Raw genomic sequence first — 17462 nt, 5'->3', positions numbered from 1 at the left:
ATCCTGTTTCATTAAGTTGTGTTATTTTGTGTCTTGAGTTAGTTTTATTAGCCTGCTTGAAGAAGGTATTGTCGTGTTTGAGGAATTTATGTTGCCCTTGAGTAATGTGTGTGAGGAAACTGTGTTGTCTTGTTTGGGGAAGGTGTGTTGTGTATTTGAAGAAGTTGTTTTGTACTGTTTGAGGAGTGCATGTTGCCCTCAAACAAGATGTGTTGCCCTGTTTTAAGATGTTTTGCCCTTGAGGAAGGTGTGTTGCTGTCTTTGAGAAAATTGTTTTGCTCTGTTTGATGTTCTTCCCGTTTGTTTGAGAAAGGTGTGCTGCCCCATTTGAGGATGGTGTATCAGTTTGTTATGAAAGATGCGTTGCCCTTTTTGAGGAAGGTGTTCTGTTAATCTGCTGGAGGAAGGTATATTGTTGTGTTTGAGGAAGTTCCTGTCCTATTTGAAGAAGTTGTTTTGACCTCTTTGAGGAAGTTGTGTTTCCATGTCTTGAGGAAGATGAGTTGCCCTTTTACAGGAGTGTATGTTGACCCTGAGGTAGGTGTGATGGCCTAGCTTTAAATATTTGGTCTCTGCAGTCCTATCCCTCTCCACTCCCCCTCCCACCCCATCCCAGACACATACACAGTCTGAAAGATTGATGGTTCTGCTCCCTGACCTGTCTCACTTGGTCCTATATGTCCTTCAGTATCAAGGCCCCTTTTCTAAGAGAAGGATGGTTCACTTCCTGGCTCAGATATCATCACGTTGAAATGTAACAGAACCTCGCCTCCATACCGACTGCCAGAATAGGCTAGCTAATGTGGAAAATCAGGGACAAAGCTTTGTTTGTAAAAAAAAGTCAATTCTCACATTCTTATTTCTGTTACTTTCTCTACATTTCCCCTGCTCTACCCCTCCTCCCACCTTTATCTTTCTTCATCTTTCTCCCCCTGTCTCTGTCTCTTTCTCTCTTTGTATCATTGTCCATTAATGTTTATAGCGCCTCCTTCAAAGACACACTCCTAAATGACATCCGAAAAGCACGTGATAAGTACCAGGGTGAGGAGCTAGCCAAAGAGTTGTCCCGCATCAAACTCCGCATTGACAACACAGAAGTACTGACCCAGGATATTGTCATGAACCTGCTCTTCTCCTACAGAGACATACAGGTAATGAACACGCACTTTGTCTTTTCTTGTCGAGATATACGTATAATTCACACACCCGTGCTCTTCTTATTTAGAGATATGCAGGTACACACGCCTACCCTTCTGCTACTCAGTAGACTGTGCAGTGTTAATTCAACTCTTTGAGAGTATGTAAATAAATTGGCAGGTAAATGTAAATTACACCACAATTTGTATTAAATTAATGTGAATTTGTGATGTGAATATACTGGCTTTATTTTTTTGTTTGAACAGCTTGGACTTTTCCCATTACAGTCAATTGAAAGTGCACATAGTGTGGTGCACTGAATGCCATATTGACAACCTTTACATGCATATCATAATTCTGATCTTACAGTGTTCTGAAAAAGTATGTGCCTCCTTCCTGATTTCCTTTATTATTGCATATATGTCATACTGAATGGTTTCAGATCTTTAGACAAAATGTATTACACAAAGGGAAACTGTGTAAACTCAAAGCACATTTTAAAAAAATTATTACTATATTTATTTAATGAAAAAAGTTATCAATTGCCCATATCAACCATGTGAAAAAGTAATTGCCCTCTTAGTTACTCTATCAGCCAATTAATCAAATTGAATTCATAATTAGACTAAGCTAATGGAACACTGGCAGGCTTAATTTCAGCCAGCCCTGTTGAATTTAAACCTCAATCATATTGAACCTTACCACGAGAATTAAATAGCACACACTGCAAGCAAACTATTCAATGATCATAGGAAATTCCAGAAGAGATTTTTTTTTAAGTCACTGAAATATATCAGTCTGGAAAGGATTATAAAGCCATTTCTAAGGCTTTGTGACTTCAGAGAACCATTAGGAAAGACACTGGGCAAAAATAGGATTAATAGGAGAGTAACAAGGCAGAAACTAATGCGACCAAGAGAAACATCATTGCTCATCTCACATTTGCGAAAAAGCAACCTGGATGATCCCCATGTCTTTTGGGATAATGTTCTTTGGACTGATGAGTCAAAGTGGAACTTTTTGGCAGCATTTACGGCATTTTATAGTAAGAATGTCATACCAGCAGTCAGACATGGTGGTGATGGTGTGGATATTCTTTGCTGCCTGGGGACCTAAGGAAAATGTCTGTTCATCTGTCCGTGAGGTGAAGCTAAAGCATAATTGGATTATGCAGCAATACAATAATCCAAAACACTAAAGGAAGTCCACATCTGAATGGCTGAAAAGAAACAAAATTTAAATTTTGAAGTGACCTAGTCAAAGTCCTGACTTGAACCCAATAGAGATGCTGTGGCAGGACCTAAAACAAAGCAGTTCATGCTTGAAAAACGTACCAATTTTGTCTGAATTAAAGCAGATCTGTAAAAAAGTGGGCTAAAATTCCTCCGCAGGAATGTAGTAGGCTGATATCAAATTATAGGAAACGTTTGGTTGCAGTTATTGCTGCTAAAGGTGGTGCAACCAGTTATTAACTTTAAGTGGGCAATTACTTTTTCTCATGGATGATAAGAGTGTTTGATAACATTTTTCATTAAATAAATGAAATAGTAATAAAAAACTGTGTTTTGTGTTCACTCAGGCTGCAATTGTTTAAATTTACATTATGATCAGAAACCATTCAGTGTGACAAAAATGCAATAGTAAAGTAAATCAAATGTTTTACTTTTTTACTGTACTGTATTGGCAAAAATCAAGTATTCCAGTTAGGATACAACCCATGTAAACAATCTTATTCTGAAAAGCAACCCCCCTCCCCCTTCGTCCAAATATGCGAAACGTAAATAACCTAGGTTGCACATGCCTCTAATAATCTGTAAACACCTAAGCATGTAAACACCTTATTCCATTTATAACTCTTAAACATGGCCTGCATATGTACACAGTTGCAAGGTGTCATGGGTGTTGAAGTCAGCCAGCTAGTCTATTGTAAAAATGTAAGAACGAATCCCACACTTCTGGACCGACAAGGAGACAAAGGTCTTAATTTCTGTATTAAAAGAATTAAACATAAATGGATGGCAGATAAAATCAAAATAACGATTTGTTTAAGCAGACAAAATGAGAGATGCTGAGTTTAGTTGAACCACAAAACAGGTGGAAGACCCTGAAAGCAGTGTATTTAAGTCAGGCTGTCAATGTTAAAGTGTTAACTCATGCAGTTCATTTTAATTACAGTTATTCATTACTATCTTTATATTACTATATACTATCTTATTCATTACATAATCTAGTCATAGAACACTCATGGGGACTGGCACAGCTACAAAAAGAAAATGTCATTAATTGCCTTCAAATTTATTTAATATGTTAATCATTCAATGTTAATCATGCTAGTTAATGCTTTAACGTAGAGTGCTAATTTTAAATCAAAGAAACAATACCCGCAGTTCACACCCAGAAAGTTTTAAATGTTTCATGCTCGTGTAAGAATTGCTAGGATGCTGTCCTTCAGTCCTGACCGAAGGACATAAATAGAATATTCACATAGTCATGTATATGAGAATAATATTGGGTTAGAATAAGAGTCCTTATTTAGAATATGGTGCACAAGTAAACATGGTCAGTGGTTGCTGCTCTGGATGCCTGGCTCAATTCCAATGTAGGTGGGTAAAATTCTGATCTGCTGATCAGAAATTCTGATCTTCCTGTACTAAGGTTACAATCCAGTAATGATACTGTGATTGTCTTCTGACCTCTCCTCACTACTTCCTATACCAGGACTATGATGCCATGGTGAAGCTGGTTCAGACACTGGAAATGCTGCCCACCTGCGATCTGGCTAACCAGCCAATGATCCAATTCCACTACGCCTTTGCCCTCAACAGGTAACACACGTACTCTCGTGCATGCACACACACATACACATATTCCCACATACTCACATGCACATGTATACACGCACGCACACGCAGATTCCCACACACTCACATACACACATACACTCACACACATGCACACATAGGCATGCATGCAAGCAAGAATACACACTGTACTGCAAGACGAACCCTGCTCTGGGTGTGAGCTGGGTGTGTCACACCTGTATTTGAAGTAGATGCTAATATGTACTGTACCTGATACAGTATGTGATACAGAAACCACCATTTCGTGACTTATGCAGTCATAAAAATGCGGTCCCAAATGAAGAATTAAATGTGTGAACAGGCGGAATAGTCCAGGGGACAGGGAACAGGCACTGCGGGTGATGCTCCAGGTGCTGCAGTCATGTGACCACCCTGCTCCGGACATGTTCTGTCTGTGTGGGAGGATCTATAAGGACATCTTTCTGGACTCTGACTGTAAGGACACCAAGAACAGAGACAACGCAATCCAGTGGTATGTGCACTTATAACACTCCCTTTTACACATTCTTTTGATTTTCTTAAGACCCCCTGAAATTCTCTCACTTTTTCTCAGTTCAGCTCAACTATCCTTTTTGGCATGGCTACACATAAGTACAGTATTGCCAAAGAAAAATTGTTTGCATAGGATGTAAATCAACAACCACTAACATCTACTCCATAATGCATACTCATACTTTTAAGTAATTTCAAATTTAAGTAATTGATTATTTTTTTAAGTAATAACAATAATAATAATAATAATAATAATAATCTCTCTGTCCTGCTCAGGTACCGTAAGGGTTTTGAGTTGCAGCCAACGCTGTATTCTGGGATAAATCTGGCTGTCCTGCTTATTGTCGCCGGGCAGCAGTTTGAGAGCTCTATCGAGCTACGAAAAATTGGTGAGACTGGAGTGGAACCCCAGAACCTATGTCCCCTTGGCAACAGTGGTTTCATTGATTCCACCATCTCCATCCCTCTCCCTTGTCTTTCACAACCCCACTATCCCTCTATTGATCTACTTCTTGCTTCCACTCTTTCCTTTCCTGACACTGTCATTCGTGCTAAGCCGTGAAATGCCATCTATGTGTTCAGGTGAAAAACCGGCTACATTTTGTTGAAAAGTAAAATTTTTCTTGCCGAATAGGACGTAGCTAGAATACATCCGGGTAAAACCTCAGCTATATTTGGGTTAATGTGAAAACATTTCTCACTCTATTTTTCCACTACTCTAAACCTTTAGATTATGTACTGATCCATTGGCTGTGGATCAGAACTGGCCGGTTTTCGCTCCAAATTACTGACGGCCATATTTTGGTCAATTATATTCTGGTTTTATGATGTAAAAAATATGAGTGAGTGCATGCGCAAGCTGCATTGGAATGCTGTCACTATATCTTTCCCAAAATGTCAGCTGTCTGGAAACAATATAAAGTCTGTGAAGCAGACATTAAAGGTTTGTTTTTTTCCCCTGGGTCTTATGTTCATCATATTTTTCGTCAATCCTATCGGTTCTCGTAATATTTTACGCAACTGCCTAAAAGTTTTCGCTTTTTAGACGTTTTTTTCTCAATGCCAGTAGCCGTCTTCACCATGGTTTCTAAGGGGCATATCGTGATTGAGGCTACAGGTACAATGTACAGTGCCTTGCAAAAGTATTCACCCCCCTTGGCATTTTTCCTATTTTGTTGAACAGAACCTGGAATTAAAATGTATTTTTTGGGGGTTTGTATCATTTGATTTACACAACATGCCTACCACTTTGAAGATGCAAAATCTTTTTTATTGTGAAACAAACAAGAAATAGGGCAAAAAAACAGAAAACTTGAGCGTGCATGACTATTTACCCCCCCCCCCCCCAAAAAAAAGTCAATACTTTGTAGAGCCACCTTTTGCAGCAATTACAGCTGCAAGTCTCTTGGGGTATGTCTGTATAAGCTTGGCACATCTAGCCACTGGGATTTTTGCCCATTCTTCAAGGCAAAGCTGCTCCAGCTCCCTCAATTCTCACCAGTTTCCCAGTCTGTGCCGATAAAAAACATCCCCACAGTATGATGCTGCCACCACTTCACTGTGGGGATGGTGTTCTCGGGGTGATGAGAGGTGTTCGGTTTGCACCAGACATAGCGTTTTCCTTGATGGCCAAAAAGTTCAATTTGAGTCTCATCTGACCAGAGTACCTTCTTCCATATGTTTGGGGAGTCTCCCACATGCCTTTTGGCAAACTCCAAACGTGTTTTCTTATTTTTTTCTTTAAGCAATGTCTTTTTTCTGTCCACTCTTCCATAAAGCCCAGCTCTGTGGAGTGTACGGCTTAAAGTGGTCCTATAGACAGATACTCCAATCTCCGCTGTGGAGCTTTCCAGCTCCTTCAGTGTTATCTTTGGTCTCTTTTTTGCCTCTCTGATTAATGCCCTCCTTGCCTGGGCCATGAGTTTTAGTGGGCGGCCTTCTCTTGGCAGGTTTGTTGTGGTGCCATATTCTTTCCATTTTGTAATAATGGATTTAATGGTGCTCCGTGGGATGTTCAAAGTTTGGGATATTTTTTTTTATAACCCAGCCCTGATCTGTACTTCTCCACAACTTTGTCCCTGACTTGTTTGGAGAGCTCCTTGGTCTTCATGGTGCCTCTTGCTTGGTGGTGCCCCTTGCTTAGTGGTGTTGCAGACTCTGGGGCCTTTCAGAACAGGTGTATATACACTGAGATCATGTGACAGATCAAGTGACACTAGATTGCACACAGGTGGACTTTATTTAACTAATTATGTGACTTCTGAAGGTAATTGGTTGCACCAGATCTTATTTAGGGGCTTTATAGCTGAGGGGGTGAATACATATGCACGCACCACTTTTCAGTTTTTTATTTTTTAGAATTGTTTAAAACAAGTTTTTTTTTCCATTTCACTTCACTAATTTGGACTATTTTGTGTTGGTCCATTACATAAAATCCAAATAAAAATCTATTTAAATTAAAGGTTGTAATGCAACAAAATAGGAAAAATACCAAGCGGGTGAATACTTTCGCAAGGCACTGTACCTTCAAGCAAGTCCAGTTTATCTAAACCTGTTTATTAGGAAGTGTAAATGAATGTGAATGTTGAAATTTATTTGTTGAAATAATTTCGTCTGAACTTGCAGAATTGACTGTAACTATTCTGTGTACACACAAATTTAATTTAGCTCTTGTGTACGTGTATTCCGGTTGAAATTAATATAGTTGGCCATCAAAGTGAAGAGGCTCTACAACATCCTTAGTCTGATGAATAATTAGTGGCAGTTGTCATTCCATCCATCATGATTCTGAAACGTCTCCTAAGATAAAGCACTGGCACAGAACATGGTATGAAGCCATCAAAACACACTCTTCTGGAAGCAGCAGAGAAAAGATTCAGCCACATTGAATCAGAGCTCCTTCACTGTGTGCTTACGACAACAATATAACAATAATGCTGTTAAAGCGGAATTTCACCAACACATATGGGCTTATTTTGTTTATATTGTCCTTCTAATGAATGTGTTGACCTTCATTTTTTCGATTAGTTATTTTGTTTTGAATGTCTAATGTTAGAAACAAGGACCTATTTTTTCTTAGCGTAAGTCCACATAGTAGTACGGTTTCCAGTTTCTTCTTCTTTTTCGAAGAAAAGCATAGCGTTGAAGTTGCGCAATGATATGCTGCCTAGGTCTACTTCCTGAATTTGTAAAGGTAAGCATCGTAAAATATTAACAAAATGAAATAACTAATCGAAAAATGAAGGTCAACACATTCATTAGAAGAAAATGAGAAATAAAATAAGCTCATATGTGTTTTAAAGTGAAATTTCCCTTTAATAATAATAATAATAATAATAGTATCAGAATGAATTGGTTACCTATAAAGCAAATAAACTATCTTATGTTTTTTTGTTGCCTGTTGCTTTAAAAAAAAAAAGAAAAAAAAAACTTTTCGAAAAAAAAAAATTGGATTCAACTGATTTGGCTTTAAAAAGTCGATGGAATCAGCCATAAAAATTCATGATCAGAGCACCTCTATTTTATATTCCCACTTTTGCTCACCAGGTCCTCTCATTCTCTGAAATTGATTTGCTTGGTCACTATTTTTCGTGAAGGACATCGTGGTTTGTGTCTGGGACAACAGATCTTTTCTGTTTTTTGAAAATCCCCAGACAGGTGTTGTAGTGACATTTGGAAAAGCAGTTTGTTATAGATGTTACAAAGTATGGTAGAAACACTGTCAGATAAGGGATGTTTTCTGGCATAAAGGCTTTCAGCATGAATCATCAGATTGACTGAGTCATCTACCCTTCTCGAATCTGGGTTTGGGACTGCCTCACTGCAAGTCCCTGTGGTTTTTTTTGCGACACAGACACACACCCTGCTATGCAATAACAGGTTAGGCTCACCTCTGGCCTTAAAAGCTAGTGCTAGGGATGGGTTTAGAGGCTGGGTCATACTCTGTCAAAGTGTCCAGCAATACTTTTACAGAAGTTTATATTTCAGATCAGCAAACACTATATGACTGTAAATAAAAGTAATAATAAAAATATCATAGTAATTACAACAATAAATTATAAACACTCACAATTGATCACCCCATAGAATTTCAGCAAATTCTGTAAATTATGTATTTGCCATATATTGTATGCGATTGTTTACTCAGTCTCTATGGTTACTTACAGTTGCTTCTCTTCTCTCTCACTGTCTCTCTCTCTCTCTGTCTCTCTCACTCAGGGGTACGTTTGAACAGCCTTTTGGGGCGGAAGGGGAGCTTAGAGAAGATGAATAACTATTGGGATATGGGTCAGTTCTTCACGGTCAGCATGTTGGCCAATGATATCCCTAAAGCTGTACAGGCTGCTGAGAAGCTCTTCAAACTCAAGCCCCCAATCTGGTATGCTTCCACACTCTAATTCGACTGTATCCACCAGTAGTGCAACTTGAGTCCCCTCACCCGGTAACACCCTCCTTACAAAAAACAGCTGGTACTTACTCATTAGCAGTGTGTTTTGTGTGCCTTCTACTCTGCATATTCATCAGTGATTACTGTGGATCTGGATCCCTGCCTCTGTAGTTCTCAGCTGAGTGCATGGCCAACCCATTCAGTCACTCCTGTGCTGTGCTGAACCCTTAACCCCTTAGCGCACGCGCCAAATATGGCCAATCCTTGCCCATTTAGGGGGTACCCTATTTAAAGCTTTATAACTTCAGCTGTGAACACCACAGAGACTTGAAAAGTGGCTTAAATGGAGCAAGACATTTATACCATTTACAAGATTAGATTAGTTTATATACATAATTTTGGAAGAAATAAAGTGCCACAAATGCAATTGTCTAGGCAAAAAATCAAAAATGAATTTTTAGTTTGCAATGAAATAATGAGAGATTGCATATATACAGCAGGTTAATGTCTTGGATCAAAAACTTCTTGAGCACAAGTTCATAAAATCTTAGGGTGGATATGTAGAACTACTAAAGATCTATGAAGCAAAAACTAAGCAGTGTACCCAGCCTCTGCAGATCTATCCAAAATGTCAAAATTATGTATTGCTGTAAATCGCATATTCACGTATTTCACTACACTCAATTTCAAAGTCTAGACTAGTCTTCAAAAATACTAGTATTTTCCAAGAAATTACTAAAAATAGTTGACAATGTTTCGTGAGGTGCAGTGTCTTGTACTGCTACCACAGAGTGAATACATAAGTGAATGCGATGATAAAAAAAAATTGGTTACGCTGAGCTATAAAACGCTATTCCAAAAGCAAAATTTGACATGTTATACATCGTTAGAAAGCTTATACTCTCACCTACTGAATAAATGAATTGTCAATCAAGCCAGACTGTACTAAAAAGGGCTACAATGCCGTAAACAACCGGTGTGGTATTACACACAGCTATTTTGGAAGGTACCCAGGCGCCACAAATGCACGTATATTTCACAAAAGGATTGTCCAAGACAATATGCGACCACTCAATCTCTGAAGGGACATCTCTACACGTAAAACCAATGGTAAGGCTGTACATTTACTCAATATTTCCCAGATATTGACTGTAGAATGACATGGTATAATTTTTGAAAACTTTGTCTTGTTTATTTCATTATGCTTTGTCTTGTTTATTTCGTTATTTATTTGGTTGAGCAGCGTTTTCACTGCTGCATTGGCATATCTAGGGGCTATTGTCGGGTTTATCTTGTTGCTATGACGGAATACAATTTTTGTCTGGTGAAAGAATGTTTTTATAAATGCCCAGATAGACAATATTGTTCATTATGTCATGAGTGGGGGGTGTAGTTGCAGATGAGACTGCAGGGAGGCGGCACTTGTTAAATGAACAACCAGAGCGACAATGGTGGCGCTGCGAAATTCCACATTCGGCATAGTTGTTGTGCATCGTCTACTAATGAAACGAAAACAAAGCGTTTTTTATCGCATACTTTGGTTGCAGTAGCACTGAATGTCTGAGTTCAGCAATCTCAGCACGCCGGCATGCCGACCACGAGGGGCTTTGCAATAAGAGGTTAAGTAGGTATTCTTTTTTATTTGAGTTCTCATGATCATTCCAATTTTGCTACAGTGCAGGTGAAGGCCCAGATAAAGATCACTGCTGCACATAGCCCACCGAATGTAGTTGAATTGTGGCCAACGATTAGCATTTTTGCAAGCTGTTTTCCTGATAAATGCTTTTCTGATGCTCAGAAAGTGGCACACCCTGAATTAGAGTGGGTGTCCTCCAAAACTAGCGGACATGTCTACTAGCCTTTTGACAAAGCCTTCATATATATGTAGCGACGTGTTGGAACATTCCATGGTCTCGTGAAGCCCCGTTTGTTGGCTCCTGAAAATGTGTGTAGCTCTGCCCCTTGATATCCAGATTATAGTAATACAGCTGTATCCACACCAATGTTAGATGTTGTGTCAGTTTACATTAATGATACACTATACCTCCATAAACACTGAGTGATAGTAAATTCAAGAAAAGAAGAGCTTAGAGGATATTGTGAGAATTTAACACTGTGTAAAACTGTGTAACAGTGATGCAGATGTGACTGTGTAACAGTGATGAGGGCATAACTGTAAAAATGATGAGGGTGTAACTGGAACTATGATGAGGGTGCAACTGTGTAACAGTGATGAGGACGTAACTGTGTAACAGCGATGAGGGCATAACTGTGTAACTGTGATGAGGCTGTAACTGTAACAGTGATGAGGACGTAACTGTGTGACAGTGATGAGGCTGTCACTGTAATAGTGAGGAGGGCATAATTGTGTAACAGTGATGAGGACGTAACTGTGTAACAGCGAAGAGGGCATAACTGTGTAACTGTGATGAGGGTGTAACTGTAACAGTGATGAGGACGTAACTGTGTGACAGTGATGAGGCTGTCACTGTAATAGTGAAGAGGGCATAATTGTGTAACAGTGATGAGGGTGTGACTGTGTAACTGTGATGAGGGTGTAACTGTGTAACAGCGATGAGGGCATAACTGTGTAACAGTGATGAGGGTGTAACTGGAACTGGTATGAGGGTGTAACTGGGTGATAGTGATGAGGACGTAACTGTAAGAGTCATGATGACATAACAGTATGACAGTGATGAGGGCGTAACTGTGTTACGGTGATGAGGGCGTAACTGTGTGACAGTGATGAGACTGTCACTGTAACAGTGATGAGGGCATAACTGTATAACAGTGATGAGGGTGTAACTGTAACAGTGATGAGGTCATAACTATGTGACAGTGATGAGGGTGTAACAGTGATGATGGTGTAACTGTGTAACAATGATGAGGGTGTAACTGTGTGATTGTGCTTAGGGTGTAACTGTGATGAGGGTGTAACTATAATAGTGATGCGGATTTAACTGTATAACAGTGATGAGGGCGTAACTGTGTGACAGTGATGAGGGCATAACTGTGTAACAGTGATGAGGGCATAACTGTGACTGTGATGAGGGTGTGACTGTGTAACAATGATGAGGGCATAACTGTGACTGTGATGAGGGTGTGACTGTGTAACAATGATGAGGGCGTAACTGTTATAGTGATGAGGGCATAACTGTGTAACAGTGATGAGGGCATAACTGTGACTGTGATGAGGGTGTGACTGTGTAACAATGATGAGGGCATAACTGTGACTGTGATGAGGGTGTGACTGTGTAACAATGATGAGGGCGTAACTGTTATAGTGATGAGGGCATAACTGTGTAACAGTGATGAGGGTGTGACTGTGTGATAGTGATGAGGGTGTAACAGTAATAGTGTCGAGGGCATAACTGTGTAACAGTGATGAGGCCATAACTATGTGACAGTGATGAGGGTGTGACTGCGATAGTGATGAGGGTGATTATTCCTGTGAGAACATCTATGGATCAGGACTGAATTTAACAGGGCGTATTCTTACACCTTCTGCTGCTCTCTCTTTTTCTGTTCAATTCAAAATTAGTGTATAGGCAGAAAATAAAAACCAATGAAGGCTGTCTAAGCATAGACATATGTAATGGAACTGCATTCAGTATATCACATAAAATGCACAGTATTTAGATTTGTACACATGTCCATGTCTTGCTCTCCCTTGCTCATCTTTCCTCCTCTCTCTTTCTGTCTAGGTACTTACGCTCAGTGGTTCAGAACCTCCAGCTTATCCAGCGATTTAAAAAGCAGAACCTGGAACATTCACCTCAGAGGGAGAGGCTCAACTTCTGGATGGACATCATTGTAGAGGCAACCCGCGGGACCACCAACGGACTCAGATTCCCGGTACGCTTGCAACCACAGCTTTCTCTGTCTTGTGCACAAAATGACTACCTCATTCACATGCACAGGTTCTCACAGGTCTACTTTCTCACAAGCACACAAAGCTGTGCACATCCCAAAACTGCTTTTTCTCACACGTACAACAATCAACAGAGTTTAAAGTAAAACTTAAGTTCAAACGAACCCTCGTTCATATTCCGATTTCATTCAAATCCAGATATCTGTGACCTGTTGAACATATACATGACATTACATTTAGCCATTCAGCAAATGTTTTTATTCAGAGTGACTTATAGTACACTGTAGTAGCCAATCCATGCATGTTTCCTCTGTGTCTTCTCCTTGTTCACATGCTTTTCAGGCACAGCCCACAAAGAAAAAAGGGTCACACCCAGAAACTTCCCAAACACATATTAGAATAACAAATACAGGCAGACAAGCAAGGACTAGGCAGAAGTGAACACAGACACAGATTGCCACTGCATCATAGGAATGACTGAGCGTGGTTGTTTGATAATATTTTCTAGGTGGAAGCCCTGCATAGTATGCCTTTTAGGAGTGATTCGATGAAACTAACTTTTGATTGAAACAGTTGCTATGTTTAAAAATTTTCTTTTAGATGAATATGTCCCTTGCTCATTGTGGAAACAGGTCATTTAGAAATAGACATTTTATTTCATCCTGAAAGGTGAGACCAGGAGTTTGTTATGCCCGGCTCGGTTAGGCCATAACAAAGAAGGGGAGGTCCACATGGTAGTAACAGTTTTCCTAACAAAATTTTATTAAACTAAATGAAAAATCAAGAAATGGAGTGTGGAATCAGTAATCAGGAAGTGTATGCTTGTGTGGATGCAATGAAAACAGTATGGTGTGTGTAGGTGTTGAAGGGTGCAACAAACAAAGAAAAACCAAACAAAATGGACATGCCCAGGCACCAGCTGGCCGGAGAGTGTGGAAAGGCTCAGTCAGCTAGAAGCCTGCTTAAAAAGGCCTGCCTTTTATGCCTTCTCCCCCATAGGTACAGCTAATCAAGGGCGGAGCCAGGCACTCAAACTGGCTCCTACGGCACAGGACCTTAAAGAGACAGAACAGGGAGTTACAAACAGGAAGTTCTAGACAAACAGGGAGGGCAGATGGCCAAGTTGCAGATGTGTTTCATGGGTAGTTCATTTAATCTAGGAACTGGCCGTGATATTGGTTCTGCATACTGTAAATTAATTTTCATGTCAATGTTACCTCTTGTACCTCCTGTGTAGCTTGTACGAAAAGCTTTCTGTCTGTCTATCTCTCTCATTGTCTTTCAAAGGTGCTGATCCTGGAGCCAACTAAGATCTACCAGCCATCCTACGTATCAATTAACAGTGAAGCTGAGGAGAAGAATGTGTCCATATGGCACGTGTCCCCAGCAGAAACAGTAAGACCCCCTTTATTGAACACCTTTCTGACCAAACAGTATATACCTGGTTTCGTTTTAGATTCAGAGAACATCACACTTCTGGTATTATATCATGGTTAAAGGGACAGCCCACTTTCTGTTTAATGATATTTCATTTTGATTGGCCCAGACAGTTATTGTGTGCAGTGAAGGATATTTTAGATACTCACAGAAGTTTCTGACAATCACCTAGCTTTACAGTAGTTTGTATTTGGGCATTGGAGGTTGATGGTCTGTTCAATTCTAATCAATGCGCTTGAAGTACAGAACAGTAAGTAGCTTGTACAGTGACATTATTGTCTTGCCCAATCAAAAACATATACTAAATCTATCCATCCATTATCTATACCTGCTTATCCTGGGCAGGGTCGCGGGGGGTGCTGGAGCCTATCCAAGCGTGCATTGGGCAAGAGGCAGGAATTACACCCTGGACAGGCCGCCAATCTATCGCAGGGCACACACACCATTCACTCACACACTCATACCTATGGGCAATTTAGAGTTTCCAATTAGAGATTGGATATATACAAATTCTGAAATAATATTTTTAAAACCCAGAAAGAGAAATATCCCTCTATATCACGAACCGCTGCTTTGTATGTATGTGTTTTTGTATGTTGTGGCTCGTATACAAAAAATTGTATTTATATAACATTTGCAGTGCATGTAATTATACATATCCATATTAGTAGTCACACATGTCTCTACAGACGAAGCTCAAAATATTCCCATTGATATTATTTGCTAAATATTTTTATCACCTGTCACACACTAATTTGTTCCATTAGCCCATAGATATTAAACAGTAAAACTGTCGGAAATGTTTTCATGTTTTTTAACCTTTTTTGTACATTATGTTTATCATGAATACTTTTTCACACGTTTCATAGGTTTTTATATTTTAGTTTTGATGGTACATGTATCCATTAACCATAGCTCTGCTGTGTGTTGCCACAAGGTTATAAGGCTTTATTTAAGAGTCGTGCAAACCAGGTGAAAAATTGCCATTTTTAAAAGCACAGGAAGATAGGGTTTTGGAACATGAAGTAAATCGATAACATACACTCATGATGATATATTGATCTGTGAGAGGAAAGAAATTAGGAGACAAATGCAAGGAATTGGAGGGATAGATAGAGCCATAGGATGAAACAATTCAACTTTCCATACCATTTTACTATTTCAGGTCAACTGCATCTAATAGGAAAGGTTTTGCTTAAATATCTGTTGTTATTGTGGTGTGTATATTTGTTCTTATGGTCTGTCCCAATGATAGCTGTCTCAGTTTTATTGCATGAGTATAATACATTTATGCATTTCATTTCTGTACCAGAAAGGAATCCATGAGTGGAACTTCACAGCCACATCGATCAAAGGAATAAGGTATGGGGACCATCTTACATATACCAGTGTATTATTAATAAAATATGATCTTTTTGCACACACACCTGGTGCATGTAATGTAATGTATACATGTAATAAAGTATAAATACTTGTATGTGCTGATAATGTCTGTCAGCTTGCACTGTTTTTCCCTTTCATTTCTTAATCGATGTTCAATATTTTAGTTTTAAAAGGAGTTTAGCCTAAAATGCATGGAGCTTAGTTTAGGAAATCTTGGAGTTTAGTCTCAGTGGAGTTGAGTTAGGGCACAAACTGTAATCGTTTGTTTGAATATATAGTCCCACTAGAGCTTGGGCTTGGAAACATGTATTTTCTCTGCATTTAGGGTTGGACACATAGTCCCCCAGAAGTAAGAGATTAAGACACATTGTTCGCAAAGATTGTTAGTTAAGAAATAGATTCTCCCCCCATGATTTTGGCTAGAATACATGGCCCCACTGGAGTTCAGGTTCAGAAGCATGTTTCACAAGAATTTGGAAAAGGTAGCATGGTTTACAACAGCTATAGATCAATCCATTGAAGCATGTTCAATGTACTTCCAGTTTCCCATCTGATAACCACATCCCTGCCTCCGCTTAGTTCACACAGGCAGGTGTTTTCAGCCCGGAACATGACAGTCTTTATATGCACTGCATTCTGGTAGCTCTCATCTTCATCCCTACCTCATACCCCTCATTGTGCCTCATCCCCAGCATTTCCAAATTTGATGAGCGTTGCTGCTTCCTGTATGTGCACGACAACTCAGACGACTTCCAGATCTACTTCTCCACCGAGGACCAGTGCGGAAGGTTTGCCAGGGGCTCCTGGGAACAACTGTGCTTTAGACAGCTATGTGTAGGCTGTATTTTTGGGCTCTCTGCTTTCATGAGTCCTGCTTAATGAGCCATCTTGTACAGTCTGTTTGTATGCTGACTATGTGCCTAGCATGTGCTTGCCCTGTCTCATTGTTATAGATGAATTATCTGACTGTTTGCTGACCTTGCGTGGAGTTGTGTTCTGACCCTGTGCTGACTATGCTGTTAGGTTCTGCTCCATGGTGAAGGAAGTTATTTCAGATGGGTCTGGGAATGCTGTTGAGTTGGAGGGGGAAGGGGATGGAGACACGCTGGAGGTGAGGCACAGAACAAGTCTGTGTGTATTCTCATTGGTGCATGAAGATTGCATGTATGTGTGTGTGCTTGTGTTTGTGTTCTCATTGGCATGAGAGAATGATGTGTATGTACTGTATGTCTATGTCTACGTATACACTGTGTGTTTATTGGGATGGCAGGTGTGCCATCCCGCCAAGTTACGCCTTGGCGGGGCGGCATGCCCCATACCTGTACAGCACCGAGAGTTTGGCACTTTTCAGGGTTCCCCACAGAAATAACCACAACAGCCACAGACACTCAGCTCTTAAAAACATAAATTTCTGTACATTCTGACCCCATTTCAACAGACAGAATTCATAAACAACTTTACATGTGCACACAATAAAGCCCCGAACTAAGGAGGGGCTCTAAGGGGATTTTGCGTTTTCTCCTTCTTCTTCTTCTTCTTCTTCTTCCTGCCGCCTAGCTCACAAACAAAATGTCTCCCCATTGGACATTTTACCGACACCAGTCAATCCTTCACCTACACGAGCCAATCAAAATCTCACGTACACACGCAAAATATACATATCTTTTTACTCTAAAACATTTCCAGTCTCAACAGCTAGTCCCTTTGTGGCTGAGTGGTCAATGTCATGGTCTATGGATCATAGGGTTGCAGGTTCAAGCCTTGCCTGGAACAAGTTCGTTTTAACTGCTTTTTTCCTCACTAATAAATTCTCTACTACTGCTCAATTATTGCTTGTGCACCACATCGACCCGTCGTTCACTGAACGTATACACTGCATTATGACGTACCATCT

At 39.9% G+C, this 17462-nt stretch overlaps 1 protein-coding gene across 3 annotated transcripts in view; it reads left to right on the top strand.

Moving 5' to 3' along the window:
* map3k15 (mitogen-activated protein kinase kinase kinase 15) overlaps window positions 1-17462 on the top strand; it is a 97606-nt gene that overhangs the window by 42463 nt on the left and 37681 nt on the right. For all 3 annotated transcript variants that reach the window (XM_064332676.1, XM_064332675.1, XM_064332677.1), the window contains 10 exons: window positions 983-1151; window positions 3856-3962; window positions 4300-4470; window positions 4767-4879; window positions 8709-8868; window positions 12582-12732; window positions 14036-14143; window positions 15498-15547; window positions 16261-16356; window positions 16592-16679. In XM_064332676.1, coding sequence (XP_064188746.1) covers window positions 983-1151; window positions 3856-3962; window positions 4300-4470; window positions 4767-4879; window positions 8709-8868; window positions 12582-12732; window positions 14036-14143; window positions 15498-15547; window positions 16261-16356; window positions 16592-16679 — 1213 coding nt within the window. The remainder of the gene's footprint in view (window positions 1-982; window positions 1152-3855; window positions 3963-4299; window positions 4471-4766; window positions 4880-8708; window positions 8869-12581; window positions 12733-14035; window positions 14144-15497; window positions 15548-16260; window positions 16357-16591; window positions 16680-17462) is intronic.

Source organism: Anguilla rostrata, chromosome 4, assembly GCF_018555375.3.
Source record: "Anguilla rostrata isolate EN2019 chromosome 4, ASM1855537v3, whole genome shotgun sequence".
Taxonomy (NCBI): Eukaryota; Metazoa; Chordata; class Actinopteri; order Anguilliformes; family Anguillidae; genus Anguilla; species Anguilla rostrata.
This window is presented reverse-complemented; position numbering and strand designations above follow the sequence as displayed.